The following is a 23,284-nucleotide window of genomic DNA, read 5'->3' on the forward strand; positions in this document are numbered from 1 at the left end:
ACAACGTCGACATAGAAAGAATAATAGTTGCTTCGCGGTTTATGTGCTTTAACATACCGGTACATTATTCTACACTACACTACTTAAATGTTTATGTATAAATTGCTTCTATTTCTATGCATTTTGCAAAGCCCAGTAAGAAACAAAAAAAGGAAGCTTTATTTTGTTGGTGAGAAATGTCTCCAACGTTCACCACAATCTTCTTTAATAGTTTTGTTTGATAAAGTAATCCAGAGTTTCTTATTTACACTTTGTTTTCAATTTTGTTTAACGCGACGTTTTTTACCCGAAGTTGACACTTCATTTTGTTCGTGGAGGTGATTTGGGGGATTTTTTGATACCCCCAGCAGTCTTCGTGAATGTCTTCAATTAATTTTGCTTTAGACAAACTTGAAAAGCTACATGGGGATGAATTTGAACTGGAGGAAGGTGAACGTGACTTGGATGATGAAGAGCTTGAAGTACTTGTTGATAATGATCAAAGTTGAGAAACGACCATCTTTCCCTTACCCTTTTCACGAACCTTGGAAATTGGACCTTTAATTATCTTGAATACGTTCTTCATTATGATTATATTCTGGAAAGTATCACTTAAACTAACATTTTCTTTGCTTAAGCTGGCATACAATGCTTTCGAATTAGTTTTTTGAGTACTCACTGATTGAATTTATCTATTTCTTTACTCACAAATTATATCACCTCGACACATATACCGACTTAAATCCACATACAACAATCTATACAATATTCACACAGACGACCCCTCGCGTTTGGTAAAACAATTCTTATGCTTTAGGATATAATGTCACTAGTGCCGTCTAGGGATGAATAGTTAAACTACTTACATGACATTATTTAAGATTATATAGTTTTCTGACACAAATAGTACAATAAGAGATATTTAGAAATTTTTAGACTTTGGGCGGAGATGTGATATGGTAAGGGAAAATATTTTACGTTTTGATATTCCGTTTCTGTTTTTTTCCTTAATTGTTCAAAATATCTACTTGTAGTTTTTTTGGACATGTTATTTATCATTTTTACAGAATAATAATTTTCTCGCAGTTTTTGCCTTAGGAACAGCCAAGCATTTAGTAGTAGGATAAAACTATCAGTCAAACTTTTAATCACTGATGTTTTTTGTGACATCGAATGTCATGAATTGAGGTTCAAATATCTTAAGGCCTGAGTTGTTGTTTTCATAGATATATTTTTCAGAATTGTAAAAGGAATAGTTGTATATAAAGACACTATACCTTATTGAAACATAGTATTAGTAATACTCATGTTGTTGTTGTTTCAGAATTCCATAACGCTTTCCAATTAGTGCATCTTTTCCCTATGTCAGTTTTACTTAACTACAGAGTCAAATTCGTCTATCTACTCTATCGTTTTCTGGATGTGCATATATACAGAGTATGCTGACATTTCACGAATAAACTAATGATTAAAAATGTGGTACTGTCGTCGACCGTGAAACTAAATTATTGATAACTTTAGACAGTACTATAGCAGCTTACTGAAGGTTTCATGTTTTGTATTCTTTATTATTCGTAATTATTCTCTATAAGTTCATATTTTTGTTACGCCAGTGATTGTAGAAGACCAGAAATAAGGTTGAAATTGAATATTTTTGATAAATATACATTTATGGAATCGCAAATTGAGAAAAGAAATATCTTTCAAGTCGATCTATGATTGTGGCAGAAGAAGATTTGTGTATTGCGAGTTTTTGTAGGTTTTTCACTAAAAATGATTGCTTATTGTTATGTTTGCGTATGTGAAGTGACGTGCTGCTGCCTATGCTGCTGACTAGAGGATGGAAAAGTATAATCCGGCATGAATAGTTTCTTTAACAAACCAAATCCAACCGAAAGATTTACCGTCGTTTGTTGTCAGCAATATGTAATATATAGAATATAAAGAGAATTCAGAATTAACTTTTTTGTGTTATTATCTGGTTATAACAATATTTGTTTAGTTAAAACTTGTTTTTACTAAGAATAAAAAATGCTATGAACTTTGAAACTAAAAACTAGTCATCTACATTAACGGGTATAAATATCGAAATCAAGCGTCTATGCCGATATTGATTATTTATAATATAATAATAATAAATCCAGTACCACACGATGCGTCCAATGCTTCCAACGTTGACATGGAACATTGGTCATGGAAAGTCAGTTTTTTAACCTACGTCAAATGAGTAACCACCATTTGAAAGAAATTGGAACCAACACTTATTGTAAGGAATTACACATGACCCAAGTTTGTGCGAAGTTGGTGCCCAAAAATGTGACTCCTCACCAAAAGTATTTGGTAAGCCCACTCCAGTGCTCGAATACCCGTCGTAATCATCAGAATTGGCACCATGCGCCTTTTTCTGTTTCCAAAGATAAAATCTGCTGTAAAAGGAATACGATTTGAATCGATGGCAGCGGTAAAGCAAAAAACGGCAGAGTTCCTAAAGGCACTCACCAAAGAAGACTTCCAACACTACTTCGATCAAAGGTAAAAACTTATGGAAAGGTGTGTGACGAGAGGAGAGGGGTATATTGAAGGGGAGCGTTCGAATTTAGAATAATTTTAGTAATAAAATCCTTTTTCGTAACCACTCTCGTTATTCAATAGCCAGATCTCGCACCTTATCAATCAACAAATCTTGTCGGAAATTGAAATTATGGATATTTTGTATTTATTGTTCTGATAAAATTTGAGAAAATTATTGATGATTAACTAATATTATTGACAAACATGAACTCAAGCAATAATACAATGACGAAAATATTGATTACAAATAATTGAAATAAGAAAAAATATAAAACTGCTTAACAAAACAAAATACTTTTATACAAGTAATTATTGAAGCCGATGGCTAGGAGTCGGAGTTACTTGATTATAATACAAATACTTTAGAAAAATTATTAAGGGATATAGTCAACGCTCTTTGGTAATGTACAAATAGTGGCATCCATGGGAACTTGGAAATGGATGTTAAACAGACTATTACCAAATTTGCAAGAAGTTATTAACAAAGACTTCATCAACACGTGAATATTCAAACCATCCTGCTCCTGTACAACAACGATTTAGTGGGTAGACTAAAGAGCAAGAAACCCTTTGAGTTAGTGTAAGTAATTCATTATTAACGAAAATTACTCATTGATCGAATCATTAGATCATGTAATAATAATAAAGTTGAGGGCAAAAAATACAGATTTATAGGTAAAAAATGAAGTTTTCTTATCTTTGATACAGAGATGGGATTTTTCAATGGAAAAGTTCCTTAACTACAAAAAAAATCATTTTTCAATATAAATCCCCTTTCTATTCCACATAGTTATTCTCTGGCACATACGAGGGCTGCTACTAAAGTTTTGAGATGGACAAATAAAAGCAATTATTTATAATTGGATATGTCTTTATTGTTTCTCAAAATATTCTCCATCACATTTTGCATGCGTTCGAACAAATAGTCGAAGCATTTTTCCATTCCGATTTTGGTACTTCCAAAACATGAGATTTAAACGCATCAACTGCTCCTTCAGGTGTAGAAAAACCTTGATCTCGCAATTTATTTTTGATATGTTTTGATAGTTGCTGGGGCACCATTATTCTACGTTGTTCTTATAGAACGGAGGCGACATGCCCAGTTATTATTCTCAAAAAACGGGTGACCATTTGCCTCGAACTGTTTCTTTTTATTGGATTTGGCTCATACAGTCGATTGTCACGAACTTAAAAACGTTTTTTCAGCATTTATTTGCATCAATCAACAGGAGCTTTTTTTGAAAGATTACCAATGCGGTATGCAATGCAAACAAATCTTTCTGTTTTGATTTGATTATCTCATATTAACTTGTTACAAACTAATTCAAGTATGTATTAGCTATTTATCGTTATCAAAGTTTTCCAATAAATCTGTAAATAGGTATCACTTGCTACAAAAGGACCTTTTTTACATAATTCAATAGTCTCGGTGTTTTTTTTTTTATTTGCAATACCGCGAAATTCGACCCTTTTGTTATAATCAAATAATACAATTCACGAATGTCGTTTTCAAGGTTTCCTTCATCAATCATCAAAAACATACGTATAATATTCATTTTCAGTCTTTACAGTTTCAATTTCGAAATCATCCGCGGAATTGCATTAATCACAATGAAAAGCGCTCCATTTTAAGCGTAGCGTTTCATTATTTACAGACGCCTTAGTCAGAGTCGTACTCATAGGAAAATGGAGATGTGAGCCAAACATCATAATATCATTTATGGTCTATAACACAATATATGTCAGTGAGCCCTGAAAAGAGGAAGAAAAAATGAAATTCGAATTTATAAATGTCAGCCGATATATGTTCAAATTTTTATCAAGTATAAAAATGGAAAGCGGATTCAGAAGAATTGTGTGTTCGTATTAGAATCATGGAAATATGAAAAATTTGTAGTTACACGTTCTGTTGGTGAAGTTATGATAAGCAGTTTGAAGGATTCTTGTTGTTTCATTCTGAATTATTCTTTGGTGTCAGAATTTCAGTCAGCAGTCAGTTAGTGTGTCACTTTCATAAAGTTACGCAAACTTATCCCACGCAAATGAGTGGATATTTCGTTTATGGGAATGACAGAGGCGCCATACTACTAGAAGAATACAGGAATTGCTTAGGTAGAAATTATGGAGTATTCCTCATATATTCCAGATTTGGCATACAGTGACTATTTTATGCCTTAAGAGTTGACGGAGAAATTATCAACAGATATCTGGATTCATGGACCGGGACTTCCTACCAAAGTTAGTTATATAATTTATTTCTACGTTCTGTTGAATGTCTAAATAAATTTGGTGCTTATGTTGTTTATATTTATAATCATAAAAAATTATTAAAGAATCTATGAATCACAAGTAATGACAATTCTTAGTCAGTTGAATAACATTGAAAATTCTATGGAGTTTAGTGGAATGACTGGCGACACAAAGCAAAGTTTTTACAATAACATTAATCTAAAAAATTATATGCTGTGAATGTTCCTTATACGCCAGTCTGGAAGCCATCGACAAAAACAAAGACATCTGGGTCTTTACCTTGTCTGGGGATTTAGGAAATTTGAAAAATAATATCTTTCTACTGTGACCTCACCGTCTACCTCTATCCAAATGCAAAGATATTGAATTACATTGAATTATTACAACTTGAGCACCAACTATGGTTGTCGACGACATAAGAATAACAAGAATAACTGTAGTATACAAAGGGTTAACAATATTACAAGTAGGTACAACTACTACAGGAAGTGCTAGTCATAATATGAAGCGGAGAAAATCTACCCTTAGCTTTCAATAACTGTAATTATTTTGAATTATAGCTCTCAAGTGGATCAAAATCAGTATTGTGTTTTTCCCTCGCTTATTGAATAATATACAATTACCTGTTTTTTATATCCGTATGCGTCTGATTTAAATCAATTTATACAAGTTATATTCTATATTCTATGACAAAATGAAGAATTTATTTATTGTCCGGTCCTGTGATACATTCTATAGAAACTGAGAAGCCTTTAATTCGATATCATAAGGAAGCTTAATTGGTTAAATATCAGATGGCTCGTCTAATTCTCCAATATATTTTATATTTTAGTCACAATTATCTCATTAGACTCATCAAGCGATATACAAACATCCGATTGTATTATATGGCGAGACAACTCAGTCAGACAGTTTTGAGGCAATTGAAGTTTCTTAGTAAATCGGTCACACCTATCTAATATACTATAATTGTATAATTCATTTCCTAAGAAACGTTTGTTTATATCTGGACTTATTACGTGTTATTATGTTAGGAGATTGTAACGCGATTATTATGAAATGAATGTACGAACGTATTCATTATTGTATTTGAGTCAAATGTCGAATATACGAGGGCAAATCAGGAACTAATTAACGTTTCCGTCTGATCACGTATATTTTATCGTTTCTGTGCGTAGTATCTCATTTAACGTCGTGGTACCTTGAGAGAGAGAGAGAGAGAGAGAGAGAGAGAGAGAGAGAGAGAAAGGTAGGGACAGAGATAGGTTGTGGGAGAGGGAGTGAGACAGAAAGAGAAATTCTTTATTGTCAAAAAAAAATTGTTAGCATTTGTAGACAAACATAAAAATAACTAAATAAAGATACAAATACGATAAAATTTCAATATACAGAAGGAAACCACAATGAGTAACAGTAACAAAATTCTAATAATAATAGGTAATAATTAGTATATAAGTCCATAGTAAAATTAAACCGGTATGCAGCATGCCCGAAATTGAATATTATTATTAGAATAGAAATCGTTTAAATTGTAGAAGGAACTCTCCAGTAAATATGCCCTCAAATTATTGCGGATGATATCGATTTGATTTCAATTCGCAAGTGATTGTGCATTTTTTTGCATTGTAAAATATTGAGCCCTCAACTAATTCTGAATGTGGAGTGAGTAGGTAAAGGTCGTGTTGCGCGATCCTAAGTGAATAACCTTTCTGAAATTGGAGAAGTGTGCTTACGGAAGAGTCAGAATTTTTAATCTTTCTAAGAAGTCCTTGCAGTGAGACAACAACAACAGAAGGAACTTAATTTTTTAGATAAGGCGACAATATGTAACTCCCATTTCAAGGAATCGTCCACGAGTCTTAAGAATTTTACAGATTCAACGACGCCAATGGTGGTTATTTGATAAAAAGACAGAAATATCATGAAAATTTAGCTTTAGAAACGTTGAGATAGAGAATAATAAAATCGCACCATGATTTAAGAGTCACTAGATATGTTCTATAAAGTGCCGTGAGATCAGGGCTGCTCCAACAAAATAGGGCCTAGTACTGATCCTTGGGGTACACCACATTCTATTGGCTTGCAAGAAGACATCGTTGTATCAAACCTTACAAGCTGATTTCTGTTGGTAAGGTATGCTTCGAAGCATGCGAAAGGTGTTCTCCTGAAACCGTAGTAATGCAATTTGTTAATTAAAATATTATGATTAACACAATCGACAGCCTTACAAAAATCACAAAAAATTTGCAGTGGAGTAATGGGTGCTTAGGCTAGAGTAGACATTGTTTAGGAGGGAGAATATAGCACCATTTGTGCATTTATTACATAAAAATCCAAATTGATGGGCAGTAAGAATTTTATATTTAAACAATGATAGAAGCCTCTTTTTGACCAATCATTCTATAATCTTAGATAAAGTGAGAAGAACATGCTTGATTTTTGTCTCCCCCTTTATACAGGGGTATAATTATAGCCGTCTTAAGGCAATTGGGAAAAGTGCCATATTAAAATGAAACGTTAATTAAAGTGGTAAGGTGATTTAATGTGCAATCGGGCAGTCTCGAAAACATTTTTAATGTAAGTCTATCAGTTCCAGATGATTATTTATTTTTGATCTCATTAATTGTACTGCGAAGCTCTGCTATTACTTCTGTAATAAAGAAGGAACTGTGTTAGAATTTGATAAATTTTTGGCTACATTCACCATTAAGTAGAGATTATGTTCGATGAAGAAGCTTTATTTCTTAGATCATTTACAAAGAACCAGATTTCTTTAGAAACATTACTATTATAATAAATATCTTCGACAGCTTTTATTGTATTATGCTAAATTTTTCTGTATAGTTTCAAGTAATTTTTGGAGAAGACACTATCCGAAAATTTCCTTAGATGATGAAAATATGTTTTTTTTTTCAGATTTACGTAAACATTTAGTGGACAAGGGTTTATTATGCTTATTATTGATACGCCTGAGGGGAAAAGAATTGGATGCCAGACTTAACGGGCACATTCCAACGCTACTAGTTATTCCAATAATTTTAAACGCATGCTTGAAATGAAAGTCAAATGCTGTGTGTAGGTTTGTGGTACAGCTTTATCTGTAGAAAACCTAAAACCAAAATTTATCTACAAGTTATCTACACGTTTATCTACAAACCCATTAGAAACAATCCAAAAACAAACAATATTTCGACATTATATCAAGCATGCAACAGGGTTCCAAATAAAATTTTATTCACCGTTATTAGTACAGAAAATATATTTAATGAATCATCATTAATCAATTTTGGCCAATCACTAATAATAAAAAAAATTATGGCACTTTTATGCGTATTTAAAAAAGTCCAAAGGTTTATTTTTTTACACCAAAAAACCAAGAATCAAGGATTTCACTTGGGGAAAATTATTTTTAAAAACTTCATTCACGAAAATAAACATTTAAAAAAATTAAATTAATTTCAATGATTGAATTGACAAAACTCACGCAATTTTTGTCAGTGTTTATTTTTGTGAATAAATAAATCTTTTTAATAAGAGTTTTGTGGGAATGGATTCCTTAATTGGCGCAGGTCAGTAGAATTAGTCGAAATTCTAGGAAAAGCACTTGGTCAAAAAGAACTGATTGTGACAGCCAAGAAGCAGAAAGTAATGAAATATTTCTTGCAGTTTATGATATCCAAGAGCAGTTCTACCGATTCCAAGCCTGGAGAAATGAAAATGCAATTACAAAAATAACTGTTTAATCTGTTTTTTTAAATAAGGCTTCTGAAACATGACAGTAATTTACAGCTATTAACAAAAATTTAAAAACATATAAATTGGTTGATTGTTACTGCATAATTTGAAAAATAGTTTGTGATGAACATTGTGATATTGAAATATTCCCTAAAACTGAAATTCATATAAATCATGCAAGTTGTTTCCGAGAAGAATGAGCATGATTAACTCAAATCTCACATCGAGAATATGAATTAAAAATCACACATAATAATTTTGGTTTTTGGTTGATCAAGTAAAAATCAATGGGACGAAAGAAGATAGAAATTTTTACACGTTCCCTTAGAATAAAACTGCAGTATACTTTTAACATAACAATTATTTCCGCTATGAATGAAATTTCGAGGAAATACGGCCAGGCACGACACTTGAAACTGACGCTCTAATTCTATTCAAATGTCGGCTACACCTTTCTGCGGGATATTTCATTGTTAGATAAATTGAAAGGAATTAAATATGTTAATAATTTCTTACCTGGAAAACGAATATAATTGAGGCGTTTGAGTTTTCTCATATAGTTTTCTTCATAGAATAAGTATAGTATTATAAGAAGTTGAATATACAAAAAGGATTCGAGGATTCCACATATGAATCTTTCTCCGACAAAAAAATTAATACTTATTTGTAAAAGTATTATTGCATAATACTGAATACAGTGTTTACTGCATCTCTACACCAACACTAACAAGATATGTCAATGATATATCAATAAATTCAATACCCTTTTTATAATAAGAATCGTCAAGCTTCTCAACATAGCTATTAACTACTGACATCATCTCTTTATTGTTGAGAAATATTCGACCACCAAGCCAGTTTTTCGAGTCTGGGAACCGAAAATAATCCGAGGGGACTTCATCTGGTGAAGTCCCCTCGGTGCTTGAGGTAGCAAACCAAACTTTAATTTTGGCCATTGCAAAAACGGGTATGTGAGCTGATACATTATCTTGATGAAACAACACTTTCTTCTTAGCCAAATGCGGCCTGTTTTTACTTGATTTCTTCTCTCAAACGTTGCTATAAGCTCCCATAATACACGAAGCTGTTTCTGTTCCATTTTGTGCAAACGCGGCACCCATCTTGCGCACAGCTTTCTCATGTCCAAATTTTCAGTTAATATTCAATGTGCCGTACTTTTTGAAATGCATACTATATCTATATTTCTGGAATCGTCACCTCAATTGGTCGACCACTGCGATGCTGGTTTTCGCAGGTCGTACGGCTTCGTTTAAACTCTGTTATCGCATATTTCACTATTGATAGCGAAGGACCAGTCTCACCCAGAGTAGCATCTAGTTCAGCTTTTATATGGGTTCGGCTAACACCTTTCAAATAACGAAAAAAACCAAACAGCAAAACACAGTAATTAATAACCATAACGAGCAACAATTTGAAATAATTATGTAGTTAAATTTAAGTTAATTGCAAAAAATGAAAATAATTTGAATGTGAATCGTTTCTAATAGTATAAGAAAAAAGTTTAATTGTACGAGTTTTGCCGTTTATTAATATTCTTTGTGCTGCTTAAATATTTCTCAAATACTGGTAATGAACGGGATTAAAATAAGAGTATCTTGAAAGCAATGAAATAAGATTATCACGTCCTATCCACCTGTTGTCATAAACATTATTTATATGTTGTCTCACTGCCAGTAAAATGTGGGGGACGCTTTAACATGGTGAAAATATATCCTTTGGTAAAAAACGTTCATATTAGCAAAGAAATTGGGCAAAATATTTAGTGGAAACTCCTGACCTCTTAAACGACCGTCTAAGAAGTGAGAACTTACTAATTGGTCATTTATGATACCAATCTACATGTTAATCGAAAACCTTACTTGGAAACGATATTGTCTAATAGCATGGGGATCTTCTTCTGCGCACACATGTGAATTAATGGAATTATTTATCGTGTTTGTTGTAAATTGGGCTTTATCTGTGAATAGTGTCCTGAATAGCATTTGCCGATGATTGTTCTATCTATCTACAAAATGCCAACCTATGGGTTTCATCTCCAGGATGTTGTCGCTGAACCATTTGAATTGTATCATAGAGAAGATTTGGTCGAATTCTTTGGTCGAAAACTGATATGACATTTTGAACGAAATAAATAAAAGATGGACCAAAGCTAACACAATAGTATGTAACGCAGATACACGCAGAAGAAATATGTATTCTTGTACACACATATAACGGTGGATAATGCCAATAATGGAAATCCATATAAAATATCAAGAAATGTCATATTGTTAACACCAATATTGATTTCATAACTTTTGAGTTGATCGTTATTTTTATTAAGTACAGTTGCTACACACACAATAACACGTACAGGGTGTTAAACATAAGATGTCCCATCTTCTTTACTAAAAACCTGTAAGAGTTATCAGAAAACTGTGGAATTATAAATGGAACACCCTATATTTTATTGCGTTTTTTGATAGAGTGGTAAAAACGAAGGTAACTTTCATGAGTCTGGCATATTAGATTTCTGCACGACTTAGGAAGTATCTGAGGTTTTTTGAATTTCTATTGAAAAATCGTTATATTTGTAAAATTCCACAAACTGAAAATGAGGCTCGCTGGCATCATTTGCAAAATGAATGGCCCTATATATCATACCTTTAATAGAAAGCGCATAAAAATAGGAATCTTTTCATACATGCATATATATATATATATATATATATATATATATATATATATATATATATATATATATATATATATATATATATATATATATATATATATATATAATATAATGTGGTTATGGAATCATTAATCAAAAAGCTATAAAATATCTTACCCTTAAACAAATATTTTTATTGGAAATAATTCAAAGAAATATTTTATCTACATCTGGAGAGATTTGAAATTGAAAATATACTCTGTTAGAATACACGAAACATATTTCTGCAATGCAGGTAGTATACGAATCTTTTCTTCTATTTGTGCTATCATATGATTATTCCTATTTTTATATACCCTATTTTTAAAATTCTCTATAAAAAAGTCCAATGGCGTTAAATCAGGACTCCTAGGAGGCCACACAAATGTCCCATTTCTACAAATAGTTATATTCTATATTGCCTTTAAGTGTAAGATATTTTTATAGTTTTTGTTTCTGATAAACATTTTCTATCTATTTCTTTTCAAAAATGGAACTCGCAATTTATTTTTGATTTGCAAAAATAAGAAGAAATCACTGGGTGCCACACAAGGACTATACGGCAGATAACCAATAAATACGATGTTTTGTTTTTGTTGAATGTTTCCCTGTTTCCCTCATTTTTTCGTTTAATTCTGGCAAACAAATACATACTATTGTACCATTCAAAATTGAACGTTCTACTTTGCTCGAATGGAATGGTGGCGACACATCCAGCTTTTCCGGAAAAACAGTCGACCATTTGCTCTCAGTGCTTCGTGTGCGAACAACTTTTGTTTTATTAGGCTCGTCTTGAAAAACTCCTTCAGTCGATTGCTGTTCAGTTTCTTATTAATAGGTATGCATAGATCCAAGATTCTTTTCTTGTCACGATCATATAGACGCCTTTAGAAGCATCGCGATTGACTTCAGCATTTTGCACCAATCGACACGAGCTTATTGACAGTCAAATGTTCTTGCAATATTGAATATATGCGTATGGAACTAATACTTTAGTGTCTCAATCTCACGGTATGTCACATGATACCTTGCAGTATCAGTTTACGCACAGTATCGATGTTTTCTGAAACAACAGCTGACTTTGTAGGACCTTCATGAAATTGAGCTCGTAGCGAAATGCGGAATTCTGAAAACCAACGAAACCCGGTAGTTTGAGTCAAAGTCAAAGCAAGTTGATCGGCGGACTACTGTTATTTAATCCACGTCGGTAGTCATAGAAAATCATCAAACGAAAATGTTCTCTGTTGAATTTCATTTCTTGACCAAATGATTGTTTCAAGTATGTGTAAACAATTCAATTAGCACTCGTATGTATATTTTCACACTTCATGATGGCAATGTCGGATTTGACATATTCATATCAGTCTTGCCATATTTTAAAACTTAATTAGCAGCCCTCGTAGACGTATTGAGTTGCCTAGTTGTTATGGACTATAACTTAATCCGTGCGGTTTGATAAGAGATGGCGTAACTTGTATAATATTACATCGTTCCAATATTCCGAACCTGCATTGGAAAGCTACTGTTATTGTACGTCTTTTCAGTATACAAGTATGTCATTCATTTGAAGCATTAATAACAATAATTTCTTTTGACTCTAATATGTCGTATAAGTTTATGGTGAACATGCTCTAACTGAGCGAACGTGCCAAAAGTGGTTTGCACAATTTAAAAGTGGTGATGTTGGTTTGAAAGACGATGAACGTACTGGACAGCCAAAAAATTTGGAGATGAGGAACTGGAAGCATTACTGGATGAAGATTGTTGCCAAATACAAGAAGAACTCGCAGAATATTTGGGTGTCAATCAAGCGGCCATTTCAAAATGTTTAAAAGCAGTTGGATATATTAAAAAGCAAGGAAATTGGGTTCCACATGAACTCAATCCGAGAGACGTCGAAAGGCGGTTTTGCGTATCCAAAATGCTACTGGAACGCCACAGAAGGAAGTCATTTTTGCATCGGATTGTTACAGGTGATGAAAAATGGATCTATTTCGACAAACCCAAGCGCAAAAAATCATATGTGAAATCCGGCCAAACAGCCAATTCAACGGCAAAGCCGAATATCCATGGTGCGAAGGTAATACTCTCTATTTGGTGGGATCAGAAGGGAGTACTGTATCATGAGCTGCTAAATCCGGATGAAACCATCAATGGACAACGCTACCGAACACAGTAAATATGTTTGAAGAGAGCAGAAGCCAAAAAGCGCCCGGAATATTCGACCAGACACAAGGCAATAATTTTCCATGATAAAAACGCTCGGCCCCACATTGCTATTTGGAAAGCAGTGGATAGGAAGTTTTAGCTCACCCGCCTTATAGCCCAGACCTTGCCCCTTTTGACTACCATTTGTTCCGGTCGATGCAGAACGCTCTCACTGGAAAACGGTTTACATCATATATCAAAAATTGGCTTGATTCATTATTGGCTTCCAAGCCGGCGCAGTTCTTTTGAGATGGGATCCACAAATTGCCAGAAAGATGGGAAAAGGTCATAGCTTCAGAATATGAGCAATACTTTGTACATGTTTTTCTTGAATAAACGTTCTAATTTTGAAAAAAAACCGCACGAATTAAGTTATAGACCACAATACTTCAATATAACAATCGTTACAACCCACCTAGTTGTAGAACGGATTTGATTTCTGATCGACCTATCTAGTTTTGAGAACTCTAAATATAATCTGGAAATTTACTATAACAGATACTCTTTTATAGACCTAACTTAATCGAATTTTACTTTGTAATCACCCACATTTAGTAAAAATCATGTTATGATTTTAACCCTACGACATTACCATCTATCTTTTTCTTTCGAAAAAAAATTTATTTTTGCGGCATTTAACTGGTAGTTTTAATTTTTAAGCCACGACGTTGATACCAATTTGACATTTTCAAGCTGACGCGAAACTGTGTCCATTAAATTACGATTAATATCTTATCGCCCCCATAAAAGTCATGTCGGCATGTAAAAACCACAATCGTCTGTAAACATCTGCTAGGGTCAATTTGCTACAAACGGTAAAAAAAAATAACAACAAGATGAGTCACTGACCTTATTATTTACATTTATTTCCTAATTAAACACTTAACGATAAAAAAAATTAATTGCAAAGCATGCAGTAGGGTGCAGAAGGTCCGATCCACCCCGACATACCCCGAAGAGATCGAAAAGAGTGGGAGTCGAACAATTCGACGCCAGTGTATTTTCAAACGCCGTGACGTTGTTACCCGGTCCGCTATTTCAAATTTGTGCGCGAAAATACGGAAAATAGAAACGTGAAGCCGGTGTGTGATGCTCGTGAATATTTTCGAGGCGCTCCACATTGATTATAGTTTACTTTTAAATTTCGGAAAATAAGGTGCTTGAAAGGAAGTGACCTCTTGGATAATTTTAACCTTCTTATCTTCAAAGATACCAGTCAGACGATTAGAAAAATAATGGATTTTGTTTTTTGTTATTCTATTGGAAAATGTGTGTTGTAATTATAGTGTTGTGTACAATGCAAATTTGATTGTGTGCCAAAAGAGAAAGTGGATTTTTGTTTGAAAATTGTGCGATACGGATATTTTCTATTTACCATGGAACTTAAAGTATTGTGTTGTGTTATAATTGTCATTCAAGGTTCGTGAAGATTTTTTATATTTTTTAATAATTAGTTATTCCTACAAATCGGCTCATATTTTTTTCATATTTGAATTAATAAATTAAATTATATTATATAGTATAATCTGAGCTAATGTCAAATATTAATAACCATTTATTTAAACTATGTTTATTGAATTCTATTTCTAATAATTTTCAAGCTATTTTGAATTGAGTGCTGAGCCAAATTTCTTATGTAGCCCTCGCCATCTTTTTTTTTAACTTGCCTAGACGTTGGTTATTTGGTCGATGATAATATCAATTAGCATATTGTAAGAATGTTCTAATAATATTTCAGAATTTCATATTCACGCAAACATATCAACAATGAAATTACACCATGTTAGTTAACGTAACAATGTCCAAACATCATTCAAAAATTTCCATTTTCAATTTAAAAATTCTCGATTGTTTAAATCTATTGGAATAGTAAATTGAAATATTTTGACTCTGCTTCAATTGAAAATTAGTTTTAAGACACAGAAAAAAATATTAAGGTTTTCTTCAATTCCGTAATGCTCTTTATACAAATTCATTTGAAGTAATCGATTCATTAAAGTTGATAACTTGATAGAGAAGTAATTGTCCAACAAGAATTTCTACCGATACTAAAGGAAAGTTTTTTAGTCTGAAGATCAAGAACCACTAGAATTTTCCATTGTTAAAAATATATTATGAATAAAAAGAAGTTGTGAACATTATTTTTTTCGAAAATGTAGTAGAAAACTAACTTGAGGAAATTTGTAGCGAAAATACAATACATTAAAAAGTACAAACGTTACACAGAAAGCTGCTGTTGAAGATTGAGAAATTTAAGATAAATAATTTTATTGACTGGCAGACCCAGTGATTTGGAATAAGTTTGCAAAATCGAAAGTAGGTTTGCAAATTGAAGTCAGTGTGAAAAGCTGGAATTCCCAGCTTAGAATATGCTGGAAAATACGATGCTATACTAAAAAATTAGCGGTGGGCCCATTCTAATATGATTTAATGATGGTGAAACAATTAGTCTTCATTACCTGAGCAGAGGTAATTACGTCATTCTCAAATTGTTGTGCATTTAAGTACTGTAACTTGAGAGTCAACAGTTAAATACCAAGTGGCCGATATATCTCATATAATAAGAATTTGCGGAGGGCGTGAATGAATTCCAATTTTTTGTAGAAGGAAATTTTTTTTATCGTAAATGAATAGTGATAGAAATCTTCCACCTCCCTCGTATTATTTTGTAATTGGTACTTGTTTAGCGGTTCCATCATCTTGTAGAGTTTAGGTATCTTAATGATTAAAGTTTTTCCTCGAAAACTAAGGTTCACTATTAGTCTTATTACTAATAATTTGTGTAAAGGGTTTCTATTGAGTTTCTAAATTGTTAGTAAATATTTCAGTAGCACAGTTATCCTAGGGTCATAACCAGAAAACTTTATAATATCTAAAATTTTGATACCTAAGTGAACTTGCTTTCGATTTGATATTCTAGAGGAGAGTGGGATGATATTTAAATATTATTTCATGGTAAATTTATTTTGGTGAGTTTACACTGAGATCCTAAAGAAGTAATAATCGCGAAAGCTGTGTAATTATACAATGGATTGTTTCTCAATTTATCTTCTGTAATTTGAGTTTTATTTGCGATATTATATGGAGACTTTCTCTATCGAATATTGATGATGTGACTGCCATAGTCTAGTGGAACGATACTTTGATATTAAATATATACCAAATATATACTTCAAAAATTCGAATTCACTTCAGATTTAACAGAATTATAATTTTTCTGGATTTATCTGTAACTGTAACATAATTTATGCATTTATATCGACAAAAGTAGGATGAAATAAAGAGCGCAATGTTAACCTTCTATATCTCTTGTTTCCGTTTTTACTATCTTTATTATCTAGCTTTTCTATTGTTCATTTTATTACGCTGCATTGCAGAGATAAAATCTTAGATTCAATTTAATTCCATCAGAACTGGTCTTTTAAAGCTTTTAAATCTATTTCATATTACTACATATTAAAAAATCCGGGAGCTCAATTTATATATTGAGTTAAAATGAAGAAGAATAAGTTATAATTAATCTCTGTTATAATATTTATTGTTTTGTATTTATATTCTCAATACCATTAACATTGTCAAAGCTATAGGGACCTTGATTTTTGGTGATGGGTTAATCAAAAATAAAATTATATTTGCAAAAAAGTTTTCTACCAGGTTTGCAAGAAAAAATCTTGATGTATTTAGCGATTCCATAACTTAGCATCGTCAAAATGTGATAGACTATGACAGGCACACAAGTTCGATACGAAAACTCTATAGAACGACATGCAATATGTAGAAGTTGTGTTTTTGAAAGAGGACAATTATTTATAGGACTTCATTAACGTTCAAAGGCAATGCTGATTCGAATTAACATTAGAGATTATCGACTACCATAAGCAATAGTCACTAAGACTATTACGTTAACTTGAACAGGATTTCCTTTCATTATTTTTCCTTCCATTTCTTCTGCTTTCCAATGTCCAATGATTCATCTATACGGGCACGATGACACATGACATGACATATTAAAAATTTTATATATGAATATTACCAAACCGAATCACTAGTACTATGACTTTCTAAAAATAATGAAAATCTACTATGTAGGACTCTACTATACGTTTAAGCATTTATTATTATTCATTTTGACCAGATATTTGATGAAAGAATGACTTTACGGTGCCAAAAAACCGTGGAAACATTTTTTCGACTTTTAGTTTTTTTGTTTAAATTTTCATGATCGAACGCTATTTACTGAATTGACGTTTATTTTTTTGAGAACAGAACGCAATCCACATGTCACAATGTCACGCAAAATCAACTCACCATCCCTGTAATAACAGTCCGAAAAGAACAAAGAATATTCCCTTTGTTTTGTTGTGTGTTAATATTATTTGGCACTTATCTTGGACACGTTTACGTGCATCGTAGTTTTACAATAAAAAAGTGCTAAATTTACTGATTTTGAAAGTTTGAAATTTCTAATTTCGCTCTTTAATAGTAAGTACCTGTTTCTTCATCAATTTTTTGTGTCAAGACATCATTTATAGCACTATGCTGTCCACATCGTTGTTGTCCTTCGTTCATTACACCTTCACCATAAATGTCAAGAAATGAATTTCAGTAGCCCAAACATTTATAAACATGTTAACTGAATAAACTTCACAGTCAGAGTAGCAAAGAGTAGCTGACCTTGAACTAAGTTCACTTGTCAGAATGCGTGGACAATATGCGCAATTATTATTATGAGAATGAAATAACTGATAGAAAACTTAATGTCTGTATTCTACAAGTTTGATTATATAAAAAACAGAAAGGCTCTTATCAGAAGGATCTTTTCTGATATTGACGCACAAATCAAAATATAAAACCATGAAGTATCCTGAAAGAATTCATTATTCATAAAAATTATATCAAATACAAATTAATAGATTCAAAATAGAAGGAAGATAGTCGCATAAATCACGGAAAAATTGTGAAGATGAGCAAGCAAAATAAAATTAAAAAATAGAACGACAACGGATTGGGTAGTTCTTGTAAAGCTGAACTACATATTAAACCAAGAAAATCTTGATTAATATTTTAAAACGAGAGTAATCAACCAGTGGGGACTCCCACTTTCACAAAAGGAAATGAAGATAAAATGGCCAAGGCTCACGAATCAATTAAAAGTCAAATATTACATGGAGTATTGAGAAACAAGAAAAATGAAGCAGGAAATAACCAAAGTAACAGACCTCAAAGTACAAGTAGCATATCTAACAAAAGAATAAACAAATAATTTACAGGTGAGACAATGTCATAAATTAAGAGGATGGAAACCGGGAAAAATAATAAACAAAATATCATGGAGAAGTCTATCTGCCAATATTGACGGTTAAGGTTATGTGTATAAATAGATTTATTTTCGTAAATTGGAAATTAAATTTACGTTCTAATAAAAGTTATATTTGATAATTCAAATTGCATGTAATGATATCGTGTTAACCAAATATTCCAGGATTGCCGTCCTATATAATTTGTATTTGGAATAATTTTCAACATTTTCAGTTTTCAATAACGCGGAAATAGAGCAACTTTAGTAAACAAACGCTCGTCTACTTTTACGCACTGCGGCAGAATAAACAATTATTCCGTTGTTAAGAATTCATAAAGGTAGATTAACAACCAACATTAATGAGAATTGATGTAGTTGAAACTCATGAAAACGTTACATGTGGTTGTCCGTAGAAAATTTTTCCTAAATAATTCTTTAGAATAAAAAAGTTTATAGACATATAAACTTCATTTAGAACTCACAATATTGACAATTCTCATGCGTCCATCAGCATATGTAGTCGGTTTCATATCTAAAGCAATAAAAATAAAAACAAAGTCCTTGCTGATTCATGGAGTTATAAATACTATAGGATTGGAAAATATTTTTTTGAAAAAACAAGTTTTTAACGCAATATTTGATGTGTTTTGCAGCACTACACTATTGCTATGTATTGATTCCTCTGACAATAATATGAACTTCAACGTATATAAAGCTTAAGAGCAGAACACTAAATAATCAATAACGACAACGTTTGAAGCGTTGAACTGATAATATGATAAGTCCTATAGAAATATTCATGCTTTGTGTTACAAAGAAAACTTTACTTTCTAGAAACTGAGAATCTAAGATTTATTCAACTTGTGAAAAACCGCGTCTAATTTTTTGGTAGGGGGACTTTTCGTACAATATTTATTATTAAAAATATAATCTTTTGGAAGGTAATATATTTTTCCGCCCAACATACAATTTTTAAATTTATGATATGATTTTGAAGGTATATTGAATTTAACCGATACAATCTACATCCTATAAAATACATTTTTCGAATATCACTTATTGCTATGACGTGATTTCAAATTCCAAAAGACGATGACACCCAATTAGCTTCTTAAAACCAACAACTCGAAAAAAAGTAGGTAACGAATACATTTAGTAATCAATGAATTTAAATACTATCTCAGTAAGGGTGTGAAACGAAATTATGAGAAAGATGCTAAGAGATACAGCATAGAGCACGCATACGATTAGGGATTGAAAACAGCTGTGGAATCTAATCACACGACCGGATAGTGAGGTAACGCTGAACATAGTAGCGTGATATATTTGTAATATTTAAACTGAAGTATAAGAATCTAGTACTCATCTCATTAATTTTCTACTTATGAGACAATATTAAAGCCTAAATTGAATAGAGATAATACTGGTTTTAAAGTCCAATCTTGTGAGGAATTAGTGACTGTCTCATTGATTGTACTGGGTGTCCCAATAAGAATGGCTCTCGGTCATATCTCGGGAACCGTTTATAGTACAGCTTCGGGAAAAAAAAATAACAAAAGGGACCTCGAGAAAAACCTGGAAATTATTTACAGAGCTGTAGGTCCACCGTCAGAGAGCGTAATTAAATACCAAAAATTATAAAATGAATAATTTACAAATTTTGCCTAATTAAGATGCATTTAAACTATGATTATCATATTCTCAAAGAAATTCAGCGTATATTTGATTCCACAAGTTTTAGTCTATCTCTTCAAATAATAGGATGGAATATGGTGGAAGCGGGACTTTACTATGAAAAAACACTTGTAAGTCCAGTTCTACTTAACCTATCTATGCAAACTTAGTCTTTTTGTAGAGAGCTCCTTTCTACCAATGTAAGAGACATAATACGAAACAACCTAATCAGTAACGGATACGCTAGGGGGCGCTATTTATTTATTTTTTTAAATCTAGCTATCCTTGAAAAATGTTGAATGGTAACATGTAGTTTGAATTAAAAGTAAACTAAATTAGCAACAAAATAGCGAAAACCGCATGTCGATATCTTTTTCGTATTACGAGATATCCTAAGAAATGTGTAAATTTTAAGCATATTCCTTTAAACATAAATTACTCCGGGTTGACTAAACGGATTTTAACATTTTTTGACTCCTCAAAATTGTATTTCCTTATTCTATTATTAATAGTTCCAATTATTATGTCAATATTACTTATGCAGTCACCGGGAAACTGTGTTATGGAAGTTAAAATGGAAATATATATAAAAACAAGTGGTGGGCCATGAAAAAAACAAAACAAAATGATATGTCTTGTATAAAATTAAACTTAGTAATTTGTTCATTTACGTGTCATTGCGAATTGTGTGCATTAAATTCTATATAAAATTTACTTGAAGGTTATATCTAAGATGATTCTTACAAACGAAGAAGCATTTGATATGATAGGCATTTACTTTGAATGTATGAGAAATGCTAATGTTGCGGCTAGGGTATATGCCATATAATATCCCCAAAGACGTCATCCCGGTAGCAGAATTTTTCGTCGACTTATTCACCGTTTGAGAACGACTGGAAATGTAAATCTTCGTGTATTTATAAGACGCGGCAGATGTCGTTCAGAGGAAAACACAATAAATATTTTGGCATATGTGCAATTTAACCCGCATTTAATTATTAGAGCAATAAGTAGAGACTTGGGAATAAGCAGAACCACCGTTCAACGTATTTTTACAGGACAAAGGTAAATTATGATGTAAAAAGATATGTTTCTTAAGGGTATATGTTAACATAATAATTTATTTATCATTCCGGAAAGATATTCAATAGGACATTATATTTCTTTTATTTTCATCCAGATCATGTAGTACCTCATCAACAATTGGTTGATCGTGATTACGACAAAAGTTTGGATTATTGCAACTGGTTACTACATATGGTATATGACGATCCTCAATTACTGTCACGTATTTTGTGGTCAGACGAGGCTACATTTAGTAGTGATGGTACGGTTAACCGGCTTAATATGCACTATTGGTCACAGAATAATCCACGCTGGTGTGGTCTAAAAGGACCTTTTATTTTTAACAACGCAATTAACGAGGAACGTTACCTAAATTTTATAAGGGATGAATTACCACTTCTTCTAGAAGAAGATATATCACTAGCAACTCGTAGGTCTATGTTGTTTCAGCACGATGGGTGTCCGCGCATCTCTCCAGACAAGTTAGAGAATTTTTAGATAATGCTTACCCTGATAGGTGGATAGGAAGTGGAGGCCTATTTTTTTGGCGAGAGAATATGAAACGCCATTTTCAGAGTATTTCGAGAGCAGAAATTGAGACTGCTGTTCAATCAACTCTTCAAAGAATAAACGTTTGTATCGAAAATGATGGGCGACAATTTGAACATTTAGGACGTCACTAGCGAGGTATCTTAAGTTATATTTCCATTTTAACTCCTATAACGCAGTTTCCCGGTGACAGCATAAGTAATATTCACATAATAATTGGAAATATTCTAAATAGAACAAGGAAAGAAAATTTTGAGGAGTCAAAAAATGTTAAAATCCGTTCAGTCAAACCGGAGTACTTTATGTTTAAGGGAAAATGCTTAAAATTCACACATTTCTTAGGATATCTCGTAATACGAAAAAGGTATCGACATACGGTTTTCGCTATTCTGTTGCTATTAGGTTGTTTCGAAATTATAACTCTTACATTGGTAGAAAGGAGCTCTCTTCTAAAAGATTAAGTTTGCATATATAGGTTAAGTAGAACTGGACTTACAGGCGTTTTTTCATAATAAAGTTCTCCCTTCCCCTCACCTCTTATTTGAAGAGTTAGACCAAAACTTGTGAAATCAAATATACGCCGAATTTCTTGAAGAATACGATAATCATACTTTAATTGGACAAAATTTGTAAATTATTCATTTTATAATTTTTGGTATTTAATTACGCCCTCTGGCGGTGGACCTACAGCTCTGTAAATGATTTCCAGGTTTTTCTCGAGGTCACCTTTGTTATAATTTTTTTTCCCGAAGCTCTACTATAAACTGTTCCCGAGATACGGCCGAGAGCCATTCTTATTGGGACACCCGGACAATACGTATTTTTCTGAAAGGTTTACCTGTATGTTGAAGGAAGAAGTTGGTGTAGAAACTATTGGAGTAAGAATGATGCTATTTTCTCATAGAGACACATAGACAAACAAATAAATGTATGGGTTATCATTTAGGTAATCAAATTAATGGTAGACTAAATGATGCAAGGCTATTATAAATATTCACATATACTGGCGAAATCCCCAAAGAATGGAAAGAGTCTTAATTCACGAGAAGAGTATTAAGGAGAATTGTGGAAATTATAGAGCTATAATGGTAATGCGGTAATGAGCGGTAATGTTATTGAAAAAACCGATTATAAGGCAAATTACTCAAAATCATAATAGGATACGAATTAGCTAATAACGGAACTAACGAATAAAATGGACTTCCGACATAAAGATCAACATCTGGCAACGTATCTCGTCT

General features: G+C 32.3%; 1 protein-coding gene across 1 annotated transcript in view; it reads left to right on the forward strand.

Annotated features, from left to right (window-relative positions):
* The first annotated feature begins 14,450 nt into the window (after positions 1-14,450).
* The window catches only part of LOC130453317 (uncharacterized), a 688,318-nt gene continuing 679,484 nt past the window's right edge, over positions 14,451-23,284 (forward strand). Inside the window, exon 1 of the mRNA XM_056792983.1 lies at positions 14,451-14,875. Within this exon, the coding sequence (XP_056648961.1) occupies positions 14,833-14,875 (43 nt within the window). The 5' untranslated portion in view covers positions 14,451-14,832. The remainder of the gene's footprint in view (positions 14,876-23,284) is intronic.

This window comes from Diorhabda sublineata, chromosome 2, assembly GCF_026230105.1.
Source record: "Diorhabda sublineata isolate icDioSubl1.1 chromosome 2, icDioSubl1.1, whole genome shotgun sequence".
Classification (NCBI taxonomy): Eukaryota; Metazoa; Arthropoda; class Insecta; order Coleoptera; family Chrysomelidae; genus Diorhabda; species Diorhabda sublineata.